At 43.1% G+C, this 12,366-nt stretch overlaps 1 protein-coding gene across 1 annotated transcript in view; it reads right to left on the reverse strand.

Annotated features, from left to right (window-relative positions):
• Window positions 1-306: 306 nt before the first annotated feature.
• The window catches only part of LOC147033828 (actin-binding LIM protein 1-like), a 296,975-nt gene continuing 284,915 nt past the window's right edge, over window positions 307-12,366 (reverse strand). The window contains exons 10-12 of the mRNA XM_085871479.1: window positions 7,471-7,545; window positions 5,816-5,947; window positions 307-526 (exon numbers count right to left, since the gene is read on the reverse strand). Of these exons, the coding sequence (XP_085727605.1) occupies window positions 482-526; window positions 5,816-5,947; window positions 7,471-7,545 (252 nt within the window). The 3' untranslated portion in view covers window positions 307-481. The remainder of the gene's footprint in view (window positions 527-5,815; window positions 5,948-7,470; window positions 7,546-12,366) is intronic.

Below are 12,366 nucleotides of genomic sequence, written 5' to 3' on the forward strand. Positions count from 1 at the left end.
ACAGTTGTCAGGCTTAACTCCCCATCATCCAGGTGCATGAGCTCCTTCACGGGCCTTTACAATCTTTCAATGCAGAATTCAGTCCTGCTGTAAATTTCTGGATTGTTTGCTATAAAGGCCTGTTTCACTGGGCAGCCAAGCCAACACACCATGCTCTGCTGTTTGTGATGCGCACGTGCATGCACGCACACACAAATACTCTGAGACCTTTGGAAGGCTCTGTTCTACCTCCTGAAACCAGCATATGGAGTTAACAACAAACACACACAGTCCTTTATGACTATGAAGCCCCAAATCAGACAGTGCTTGCATCCCAGGTGGGTGCCAGGCTGACTCACACCTTCGGTTTTATTAAACCATTCGTTCAAAGAATTCAGCCTGTATGCCAGCTGATTAATTATCCCTCATCAGGAGGTAAAAAGTTTTCCAAGTTTGCAAAAGCGCTGATAACTCGTTTCCTATTTCGTTTTCTCCCGCCTGCTCACACTGCGCCTTTGGCACTGGAGCTGTAGGTCCCTCGGCAAAGCTGTTGAAATGCATTCAACATGCAGTGATTTCCTCAACATGGTTTACACTTACACAATGCAAAAAAAAATCAACGAATCAACAAACATACAAGCCTTCTCAACCTTCACAGGAATGTTTCCCAGCTTCAGAAGAAACGTGGAGGAGAAGCGAAGGGATCATTGAAATATCAAGTGTAACACCACAACCCAACTACATCAGGGTGAGGTCAATCTCCCTGTTCTTGTGATGGACACTCAAGGATACTTATGAAATGCAAGAACAGACCCCAAGCACATGACTGGTTTCACAGCACAGCATTTTGTTTCATAAGGACTGTTGGAGCAATTTTGTTTGTCACTCCGAATTCAATCGATTGGGAAGAGTCAATAGAATAACTCGTGCCAACTTGGACTACCTTTTTAGGATGATGCAGCTGCAGTGCTAACATGCAGCCGATTGTACACTGCTCCTTCCCAATTCCATATCCAGGCGATGCATGATGTCATCGCTGGGCCCCGAAGGAAGGGAGTACTCAGTTTTTACTTCGTTTGTTTTCTTGTTTGTCCGGGCGATATCTCAGCCATCCTTTGAGCTCGGAAGCTGAAATTTGGGGACAAAAGTGAAGATATGTTTTGGCAAAAACAACATTTTTTATTTGTTTCTAAATCAGTTAATTATTTCATTATTAAAGATTTATTATTTATTTATAAATTTTATTTCTCATCCTGGAAATATCTCAGGCACCTTTTGAGATTGGAAGCTGATACTTGGACATGACTGACCAAATGATTTGGCGACAAAGAGTGTTTTTGATTTATTTATTTTTCAATCAATAGATTAATTCTTTTCTTTCTTTCTTTCTTTCTGGGCAAGATCTCAGCCATCCTTCGAGCTCAGAAGTTGAAATTTGGGGACAAATGTGAAGATGTTCTCTGGCAAAAATGTTTTTTTTTTTTAATATTGACAAATCAACTAATTGAATAATTACTTAATTATCAATTTATGAATTACTTATTTATTTTACTTCTCATTCTGGCAATATCTCAGGCATATTTTGAGCTCGGAAGCTGCTATTTGGACATGACATTAACCACGTGATTTGGTTTGAAGGGCATTTTTGATTTATCGATCAATTAATTAATTACTCATATGTTGATTAATTGCTTTATTTTCAAAAAAGTTAGATTCAGATGAAGCAGTGGTAGTTTAGGTATGCTGTTTGGCAATTGATGGAGAAATTAATTATTTTACGATTATTTATTTTAATTCTGCGATTAATCAATCAATTATCGTAAACCGCTCACTCCCAATTCCGACCATGTGCTGCAATGCCACATCGCCAGGCGCTGTTGGCACCCCGGCAATGTTGCGCTCTGGAAAATTGTTATTTATTTATTTGTCACGGGGGAGGTGTACTTTGAATGTCACGCTACTTGTTTTCTTTCTTGTTTGGTTGTCCGGGCGATATCTCAGCCATCCTTTGAGCTCGGAAGCTGAAATTTGAAGACAAAAGTGAAGGTGTGCTTTGACAAAAACACTATTTTTATTTTTTGATTAATCAATTAAATGATTAATTACATAATTATTATCGATATATCAATTCCTTATTTATTTTCTTTCTCATCTGGGCAATATCTGGGACACCTTTTGAGCTCGGAAGCGGATAATTGGATAAAACAGTGAACAAGTAATTTCACGACAAAGGGTATTTTTGATTTATAGTTTAATCAATTAATTAATCATTTTTCAATTATTTACTAATTTTTCAAAAAGTTATACATTCGGCTGAAACAGTGGTGGTTTTGGTATGCTATTTCATTAATTAAATTTGAGTAATGGTGTGCCATTTGATCAGTAAAAAAACAAACAAATGCGCTAATTATTTATTTATTTTATTAAGCAATTGCTCAGTTAATCAATCAATTATTGCACACCGCTCCACCCCAATTTCGTCTCCATTGGTGCATGGCGAGGAAGTACAATTTGTGCACATTCACCTTAGAAGTACATTTGGAGACATAAGCTAAGTATCATGTGTCCATAGGTAGTGGAACAGGTGTGGAAGGATGCGCCGGAGCAGCACGTCACTGCATCGACATTCTGCCGGTCCACCAATGGCTTTCATCTGGCCATCCCCCAGGCAGATGCCTGGCCCTTGAGATCTCCTTGAGATGCTGATCAACCTGCTGCAACCATGAGGCAAGTGGTCGGCCCATTGGTCGCCTCCACTAACGAGGCTCCCTCGCTGAAAGAATCTGGTGAGCAGGATCAGCATCAGGAAATCGAGCCACATGTCCATACAGCCGCAGCTGACGCTCACGGACAATGCAGGTAACAAATCTCATTGCGTCTCTCTCAGCAACCGCTCGTTGGAAACAAACTCCGACCAGTGACAGCCAAGGACTCTCCGAAGAGACCTGGTGCCAGAGGAATTAAATCTCCATCTCAGATCCCTGGTCAGAGTCCAAGTCTCACATCCGTAGAGCAAGACTAGAATCACCAAGGACCTGAAGACTCAGACTTTCATCGTCCTGCAGAGGTACCGACAACACTACACCCAATGATCCAGTGAATCCATGACTCCCCAGGTATGACCCAGACGTCTATTGACTTCTGGCTCACAGCCAGTAGAGACATGAAAATCACTGCCAAGGCAAGTGATTCTCTCCACGACCTCAACATCCTCACCACAAACAGTTAAAGACAAGATAGCAGCATTCAAGATGTCATTGAAACCCTGGATCTTAGTTTTGACCCAGGAAACCCGTAATTCTCGCGGCTCAAACTCCTCATTCAGCAGCTTGAGGGCCCCCAAAGGGATATCCAGTCTCCGTAAAAACGACCGCATCATCTGCGAAATCAAGGTCACAGATCTTGACATTCCCAAAAGATGCACCGCATCTTGATCTCTCCGACATCCTCCCCAGAATCCAGTCATACAAGCGCTGAAAAGTGTGGCGGTCAGTACACACCCCTGACGAACTCCAGTATCAACTGGAAATAAGTCGGAGATGGTAGCACCACTTCTCACAACACTCTCAGTACCAGAGTAAAGTTCAGACATCAGATTGATCAGTGTTGGGGGGCACCCCACGAAAAAAAACAACAATCCTCCAGAAGGCATCCCGATTCACTGAAACAAAGTGCTGCAAGCAGCCCCTGCCAAAACTCTTCTGCGTTCGGTGAGGACCCGAAGGGCAAGGATACAGTCAATTGTTGACCTCTTTGTTGTGAAGCCTGACTGCTCTGAGCACTGGTGCTCAACCAGATTGTGGCGAACCCTACCATTAATTATCCGAGCAAAGACCTTTCCCGGCACTGAGAGCAGCGTCTCCCCACGGTAATTGTTGCAGTCTTCGCGATCACCCTTCCCTTTCCAGAGAGGGACGACAAGGCCCCGCTTCACGTCAGTTTGGACGGTGCCTATGTGCCAGGCAGAGCACAGATCTGCATGTAACCACATGAGTACAGCATTTCCACCAGCTTTGAGAAGTTCAGCATGGATGCCACAAATCCCAAGAGCTTTACACCATTTCATCCAGTTAACCATCACCTGTGTTTCCACAAATTAAGGTGCATCAGTTGATTGAAGGGTCAGCAATAGGGATAGCAACACCCCTGACATCAAACTCAACAGCTGGTGGATCAGCCTGGAACAGCTGCTTAATGTCACTGGTCCAGCAGGCCTTCTCTTCAGACTCCTCTATAAAGAGCCCACCAACCCCCGCTCTAATGGCAACGCACTGAGGGATGAGCTTGGAGGAATGCAATGCACAAATTCCCCTGTAAGCAGATGAGAATCACTCGACCACAGGTGATGCTCCAACCCCTCATAGATTCCTCGCACATAGGCCTCCTTGTCCAGCCTTAGTGCACGTACAGTTTTACGCCTCAGCTCCCTGAACAGCTCAGCTCTGCCATTCAGCCTGGCCCTGCGACTCTGGTCAATGGTATCCAGTGTCCCTTGAAACACAAAATTCTTGATACTTCTATGCCCTGCGGTGAGTTCCAAGACATCCACCAGCAACATCAATGATGGTGTTCTTGAAGGTGCTCCACAAGTCCTCAGGATTCCCAAAAGCACTCAGACCCCCCCCCCCCAAAATCTGACTCAGCCTGTTCGCAAACACCTCAGCTGCCCTGTAATCCTTGAGCTTGCCAACATCCAGCCTCGGCTGGGATGGTACAATAGTACCATCCCATCCTTAATCCTGGAATTAAGTTGCAACTTCAGAGTTGCTACCACAAGCCTGTGGTCGGTATTGAGGAACTGAGTGCTCCAGTACATCCTGCAGCTCTGGATCATCCTCCAGCGACAATCAATGAGCACGTGGTCAATCTCCTTTGCCACACCACCAGCATTGGAATACCAAGTCCAGCAATGAGCCTGTGGGTGCTGAAACTATGAAACAGCCACCCTAAGTCCATGACTACGTGCAAAGTCAAGGAACTTTGTGCAATTCTGGTTCACAGTTCCAGACTCATGTCTCACAACCATCCTTATCAGTTCCAGTCAATGCATTGAAATCTCCCAAGACTAGAAGAATATCTCGACTGGGGCACTGATCAAGACTCGAGTGTGGCAAAGAATGCGCCCTTCACGTTGAGATCATTCGCCTCAGTCAGAGCATTTACAGAGACAAGGGAAATGACACCCAAGGAATGACGAGTCCGTCTCATAATACGCTCATTGACCAGTGTTACATTAATTATCATTGCAGTCAGCTTATTGGACACAGCTACAGCAACTCTTCTGATGGTATGGTAACCATTAGAGTGACCAGTCCAATAGTCGGTGTAACCACCCACCATGATCTTGCCACTCCCCGGTCTCCGAACCTCAGAGTGTGCTGCAATACCAATGTTCAAACGTTTGAGCTCAGATGATAACAGACACAGGTGATCATCCTCTCTTAGGGATAGGACATTCCAGGCACCCACTTGAAGGGACCGCCTCAGCTGAACCCGAGGAGACCGCCGTATTGTGGACAACACCTCAACACCACCCCGACACACTACCGCAATCTGGTGTACATATTCATCTCAGAAGTACACCGCTTCCTGCCAATTCCATCCCCAGATGCTGTAATGTTATGCACTGGACAATTTGTTATTTATTTAGCATGAGGGAGATGTACTTTGAATGTACTTCCACTTGTTGGGAATTTATCTTAAAATAATTTCGCTGTGAAGCATCTTCTGCAGTGATTTAAGGAATACTTCAGAAATATGATTAGTTCTGACAGATATGTGACGAAATCTCCCAAAGGGTGAGATGTCATGAGCAGCAGCGGGCTGGTATGCTGACCTGCTCAATGCGATCCGCCAGGTAGTGGGGTTCATATGTGATCAGGTCGGGGCGCTCGATGTCGTATATCGCTTTCACTCTGGGGATTGCGGCCAGGTCCTTATAATCCAGCATCTCATTGTCCACACGTGCCTGCAGACCAGGTCAATTGTCATGAGAGGAGGTGAGGCTAAGTAAAAGAAATAAATTCAAACAATAAAAAGGAACAAATCAGTTGGATGTTTCATGACAAAACAAGATAGAACCAAGGAAAAGGATATATATATATATATATATATATATATATATATATATATATATATATATATATATATATATATATATATATATATATATATATATATATATATATATAGATAGATAGAAAGATGTAGTTTGGTGTGCACCACATGCTGCGAAAGAAGAATATCTATCGACAGAAACCCTCTGTAAATGAAGTTCCGAAAAAAGTTGGACAAGTAAACCATAAGGTAGGCTTCTTCTTAAGTATGCAGTGCAACGCTGCAGAGTGGCATCATTGGCTGAGGGCACAGTCGTGCCGATGATGCAATGCCCTCTGCTAGTTTGGGTAGGAGTATGCAACTTGTTCACGATGCCAGCGATAGTTCGCCTACTCTTCATGAAGGACATCATGGGATCTTTGACGTCCACCAACGAATGTTGGCAGACGGGATTTCCATTTAATATCCATCCGATGGACAGCATACATAATGCAAAAATGCGTATGAAATGCCGGGATGAAAGTTTATAGCTGGGTCGGGATTCAAACCCAAGCGAGACAGCTTAGAAGCGAGTTTGCATGCCTCTTGGCCATTCTATCAGTCCTGGTAGGCTTCTGCACCACAGTGACCGAAACACAGTTCCAACATCCAACATAAGTACTTAGCACATAGTCAGCATGTTGGCTGATGATCCAATGTCAAAGCTCCTTCATGCTCGGACATGAAGTCAACAATGTGGTGGCTGTTCAGTCAAAATGATTGTACTTCAGCAGTCCTCATGTTACAGAACAAGTTGGAAATGAACGAGCATACAATGCACGCTCTAAATTACTCATTCTCTGTGAGATAACATCATCCTTTTGTGTTCTTCGATCTCCTCTCATGCAAAGATACTCAAATGTTATAAAGAGTTTAACGAGCAAAAACATTTTAAAACATAAAACAATACATGGGTAACCATGAACTTTCAGCTCAGATTTACGTCAAACGTATATGTTTAAATGAAAGAGCTCGATCATTTTCTTTCAATTATTCCCACCTTCCCAGGGGTTGGCTCGAGAAATTTTTGATGGAAGACTTTCACAAACCGACTGGCCCAGTCTGATATTTGAAGAAGTAGTTAAGGCGGGAAGTTGTAACTTATTCAGAGTACTGGCGATCGCTCAACTTCTTTATGTGAAGGATATTGTGTGGTCTTTGACATCCACCAACTCATGCAAGCAGATGGTACGCCCGGTTTAACGTCCATCCAAGGGATGGTACACACATTGATGAAACACCAAGATGACAGTTTATCGCTGCATCTCAATTTGAACCAAAGCTTGACAGCTCACAGGTGAGTGCACATACCTCTGTGTCAATGTCTAGGCTATCTTGCCAGTCTTAAAGCTCGATTCTAAGGCAAGAAATGATGGTAGCCCAAATTATACTTACGTATACGGAGTGGCTTGGAGATCCGGACGGGCTGGAACTAGGGTGGGATGGGACCATCTCTGACGAGACACGTTGCTGGGTGCATCCAAGAATGGGAAGTAAGAAATCAAGGAAGAAGACAAGGACATGAGTTGGTTAGAGGGGTTGAGTAAAAGCACGACAGCAAGAGGCAGTTGGCAAAAGCATGGTGAAGCATAGGTCACGGGTGATCACTACGATTTATCAGTCGATGAACAATTGTTTGAACTCTCCAGGAAATGTAACTTTATGAGGCAATACCTCATTACTTGGTATTTAACTTCAAACTGAATTTTGGAATTGCTTTTTTGGGGGGGGGGGGAAATTGATCATTCCAACTGTATGCCTCACTCCAACTGCTCTGTAAGAAATTACGGGGCTTGGCCCGGGTGGGTCCCAGTCAATGAGATGTCCCATATTCAAGCGTTAGGAACCACATGGTCGCTGATGTTGGGACCATGCAGCCAGTGGCGTATCCATTACAGGTTTTGATTGCAAGGACAAATGAGGCCTCATTTTAGAAAACTATCCATAAAACTAGCTGAGATTTGAACTCCATGAGTTTTTCACTCAAAGTAATAAACAGTAGAGGGCTGTGATCGGAGATCACTGATGGATCACATTATAGCCAACTCATAATATTAGCCAATTGGAAGCACTTGAAATTCTGCATCATTATGAAAAAAAAAAAAAAACACAATGGAAAATAAAATTGAAAAATAAAATGACATAATTAAATTAAATTGGAAAATGAAATTAAATATATATTTTTTAATTAGCGCAAATTGGAAAAAAAAAATTAATATTTAAAAATGAAATTATTGAAAAAAATATGAGATACTTGAAAATGGAAAATTAAATGATAAATTTTTTTTTTAATGAAAAAAATTATTCTTTAAAATGTGGGACACCACAGACACCGAGGAAACACTTGATACCCCCCGAAGGGAACCAGAATAATCCATTGACAGAAGCTTTCAAATGAAAACACAAAAACGAAATCCTCAACAAAAACAATGCCTGGCGGTCAATGGATACAATTTTTTGCTGGTGCACTTGACAAATTCATAACAAACTGTTGTTGTTGTTGTTGTTAAAATTCTGAAAGTTGTATTTATCATTTATACAAATAAATTAACTTATCTCTTAAAAAAAAAAAATTTGGCTTTTCACCTTTACGGTTTAATAACCCAGCCACCAATTCATCAAAAAGAATTCCTTCAACAAACTCTTTCAAAGTTTGACCATTGCATTACTGGAGCAACTTCAATTAACCCAACTACTTTAAAGGCAGTCAGCCATACTTATACACGACATCGACTGAACAGAGACCAGTGTCATGCATTCACCTGGGGGAGTTTTAATATTACATGATACAATATTTAATACCACCCTCCCTCCTACAACACATCTACAAATCTCCAATTCAACATTGATGACAACTTTAGTTTAATTCCACATTTCATGGAAATTCAAGTGTTTTCTTGGTCTAAGTCAGGGGTTTGGATACGCCACTGCGTTTCTGTCGAACTGGCATGAGATTTTGATGCTACGGCATAGCACAGAGCAGCGGGGTGCGTACAGGTTGCGACTGCAGGCAGAACAAACCACAGGGAAGATGGGCGGCATGGGAGCAGCAAAAAGGGATGAACGAGAACAACGAGAACAAACACTTCAAATAACTGGTGCCACAGGCGAGGACAAGCCGGGCAATGGTTTACCAGCAAAAGACAAGGGGGAATACCTCTGGCATGCCGCTGCTGGCAGTGCCAGCTTCATAACAGGATCAATCCTTACCCACTAGCACTTAGTGATCTGAAGTCGTGATGAGAGGCCCTTTCAAGCCGAGGGAACCTGCCCTCTGTGTCAGTCCCAAAATTTCTTGCAGGCCAGTGTAAATAGCTCTGGATCTGCAAATTTGCCGTTCAATTCATGAATACAGCACGTGACGAAATGTGAAAATTCACGCTGCGAAATGATCATCTGAGGTCATGTCTACACAACTCGACAAGGGTGCACTCAAGGCAGCAGGGTAAACAGGTTCACTTGAGATAGTGTGCAGCAAGTGATTGCATACGAAATTAAGGTTGTGAATGCTGAGTCATCACAGAATTGGATAAACAACACGAAACAATCATTAATTCTCCATTGTCTTATCCACTCAAACATACTGAAACGAAGCACAATTTTACCCAAAAATGCACATCATTTAAAATTTACAAAAAACTATAACCATTACATCGTTAATCCAATGAGATATGCAACAAATAGCAGGTTAGACCAAGTAAAAGGATCTTGTTTATGTGATTATTTAAAATCAAAAGCATTTTGGTGTCAAGAAGGATATTGTGATGATAAGATGCGTTTTTAACCTCAAGCTGCTATTATTGCAAGAAATAGAACTTGTTAAAAAGTTCGAATAAAAAAGCTATTTGTAATCTTCGTCTTCGTTCAAATGCAGCAAACAGCAACGGGGAAGCCACATCAGCTGAGGCTGTGGCTCCGTCAACGATACCATGCCCTCTGCTGCTTAAGGCAGGAATTTGTACCTTGTTCAAGGTACTGGCGATAGCTTGCCTACTCTTTGCGAAGGACAACGTGGGATCTTTAACGTCCACCAACAAATAACGGCAGATAGGACTCCCAGTTGAACGTCCATCCGAGGGACGGCACACACATTGATGAATTACCCTGCCTGTAAAACAGCAGGACGACAGTTTGCAACTGAGTCGGGATTCAAGCCCTGGCGGGAATCAATCCCAGGCGAGACAGCTGAGAGGCAAGTGCGCATACCTTTAGGCCATCCTGCCTCTCCCCACCTCCAATATTATGCATATACATAAATATACATAAATATATATATATACATATATACATAAATATATACATAAATATATATATATATACATAAACATACACACATATACATGTTGATATACATAAACATACACATATATATTGTTGCGAATCTGGAAGTCGTGAGCACTCAACATAGAGGTCCTAAAGAACAGTTATATATCGGTAAGAATGTGTTTTTAGTTAGGGTCCCCGTCCCTCGCTTAAGGGGTGAATAAATGTACATGCGCTGCGAGTTACTTTGATAGTCAGGGTTTTCTTTTATTTTTAAATCCTCAAAACTACAACAACGCCAGCATCACCCTCACCTTCACCACGCTTTCCTCTCACCGACGCCATGGCCTACGTGCGTGTCATCACGTATGTGGGCGGAGTTCAGGAGGACCTGACGTCTCTCTCGCCCAATCCGGGGGGGGCGTGGATGAGGTGGCCGTAAGTCGGTCAAAGGGCACAGAGCGGGCTCCAAGAGAAGCGAAGTCTCTCCGGGGGGGGGGGGAGTTGAGACGTCCCGTCACGCCCGCCCCTGGTCCAATCAACGGCCTTGGTGCCCATTTTGGCCAATGACAGGGCGACGAGCGATTCTGCACGCCAAAACGGTCCAGTGATGGAGAGGGGGAGGGGGAAGCGGCCCCTTCCCCCCTGGACAGGGTGAATAAGGGTGTGGCGCGATCGGACGACGAGAGATCTTTCCTCCACAAAAAACACAAGTCGGTTGCGCGCCATGTCTCTGTCAGTGAACAGGGAGAGATAAACTGAGGACACGAGTGGTGATCACGCTCGCCTCAAACGCGAAAGGTCCGAGTCCCGCCACCCCGCCAGCTCAACGTACCCGCATGAGGCGGACAGGTCCGAGGCAGGCTCTGGTCTTCAGCTCACCTTTCCATCTGAGCTGGAGACCTCAATAAAGACTGTGGCCACCGGTTCTTGGGTGTACGTGTGTGTGTGTGTCTGATTGTGGCACCAGTCTATCAAGTAAAACTGCATAAGTGCTTGTACATAAATTGCTATTCCTTCAGTATTGGGTCAACTCTGCCCGTCCCTCGCTTAAGGGGACGGGCAGAGTTGCGACTGCAGACGATCTTTGGTCCGATAAGGGACCCGTCGGCTACGGAGTTGTCCGGGGTGACGACCTATAAATTCCGGGTGTACGGTGGAGTCAACTGCAGCTCCAGCTAGCGGTCGTGCTCGTCGCCGATAACCGGCCCACAACTATAATATATATATATATATATATATATATATATATATATATATATATATATATATATATATATATATATATATATATATATATATATATATATATATATATATATATATATATATATATATATATATATATATATATATATATATATATGGGGTCCCAAAAAAATGTATTCCAAAACCAGTTATGAGGAGCGAAAATGTGAGTACATTTTTTCGGGACACTGTATGTATGTATGTATGTATGTATGTATGTATGTATGTATGTATGTATGTATGTATGTATGTATGTATGTATGTATGTATGTATGTATGTATGTATGTATGTATGTATGTATGTATGTATGTATGTATGTATGTATATATATACATATATATATATATATATATGTATGTATATATATACATATATATATATATATATATAGTTGTGGAAATGGCCCTTAGTATGTTATTAAATATAGGATAAGCCCAGATCCCCCAGTAAATGCATGTTTAGCCAGGTTGTTCGGTAATTGGACGTTACTTGTGTGTCGGGGATGCAGCAGGCTGTTCATTGTTCGTGCGGTGGTGGTGGACCGAGAGGTTCTTCTTCTTCCTTAGTCTCTCCGGACAATAGTCCCCGCCTAGCGCTCTGAGGGGGAGTGGCCGAGGGAAGGAAGTGAAACTGAAGGGAGGAGTGTCTGTCGGCTTCGTTGAGGGGCGCGCCCCAAAAGAAAAGGTGGTAAAACTGAGAGCGCCGAGTTGGGCAGTCGGCTTCGAGGAGAGCGAGCGCCGGGAAGGCAACAGAGAAACGACGAGTGTCGAGTCGGGTGA

This window comes from Eptatretus burgeri, chromosome 1 (assembly GCF_056783735.1).
Source record: "Eptatretus burgeri isolate ZD-2024b chromosome 1, Ebu_testis_v1, whole genome shotgun sequence".
In the NCBI taxonomy this organism is placed as follows: Eukaryota; Metazoa; Chordata; class Myxini; order Myxiniformes; family Myxinidae; genus Eptatretus; species Eptatretus burgeri.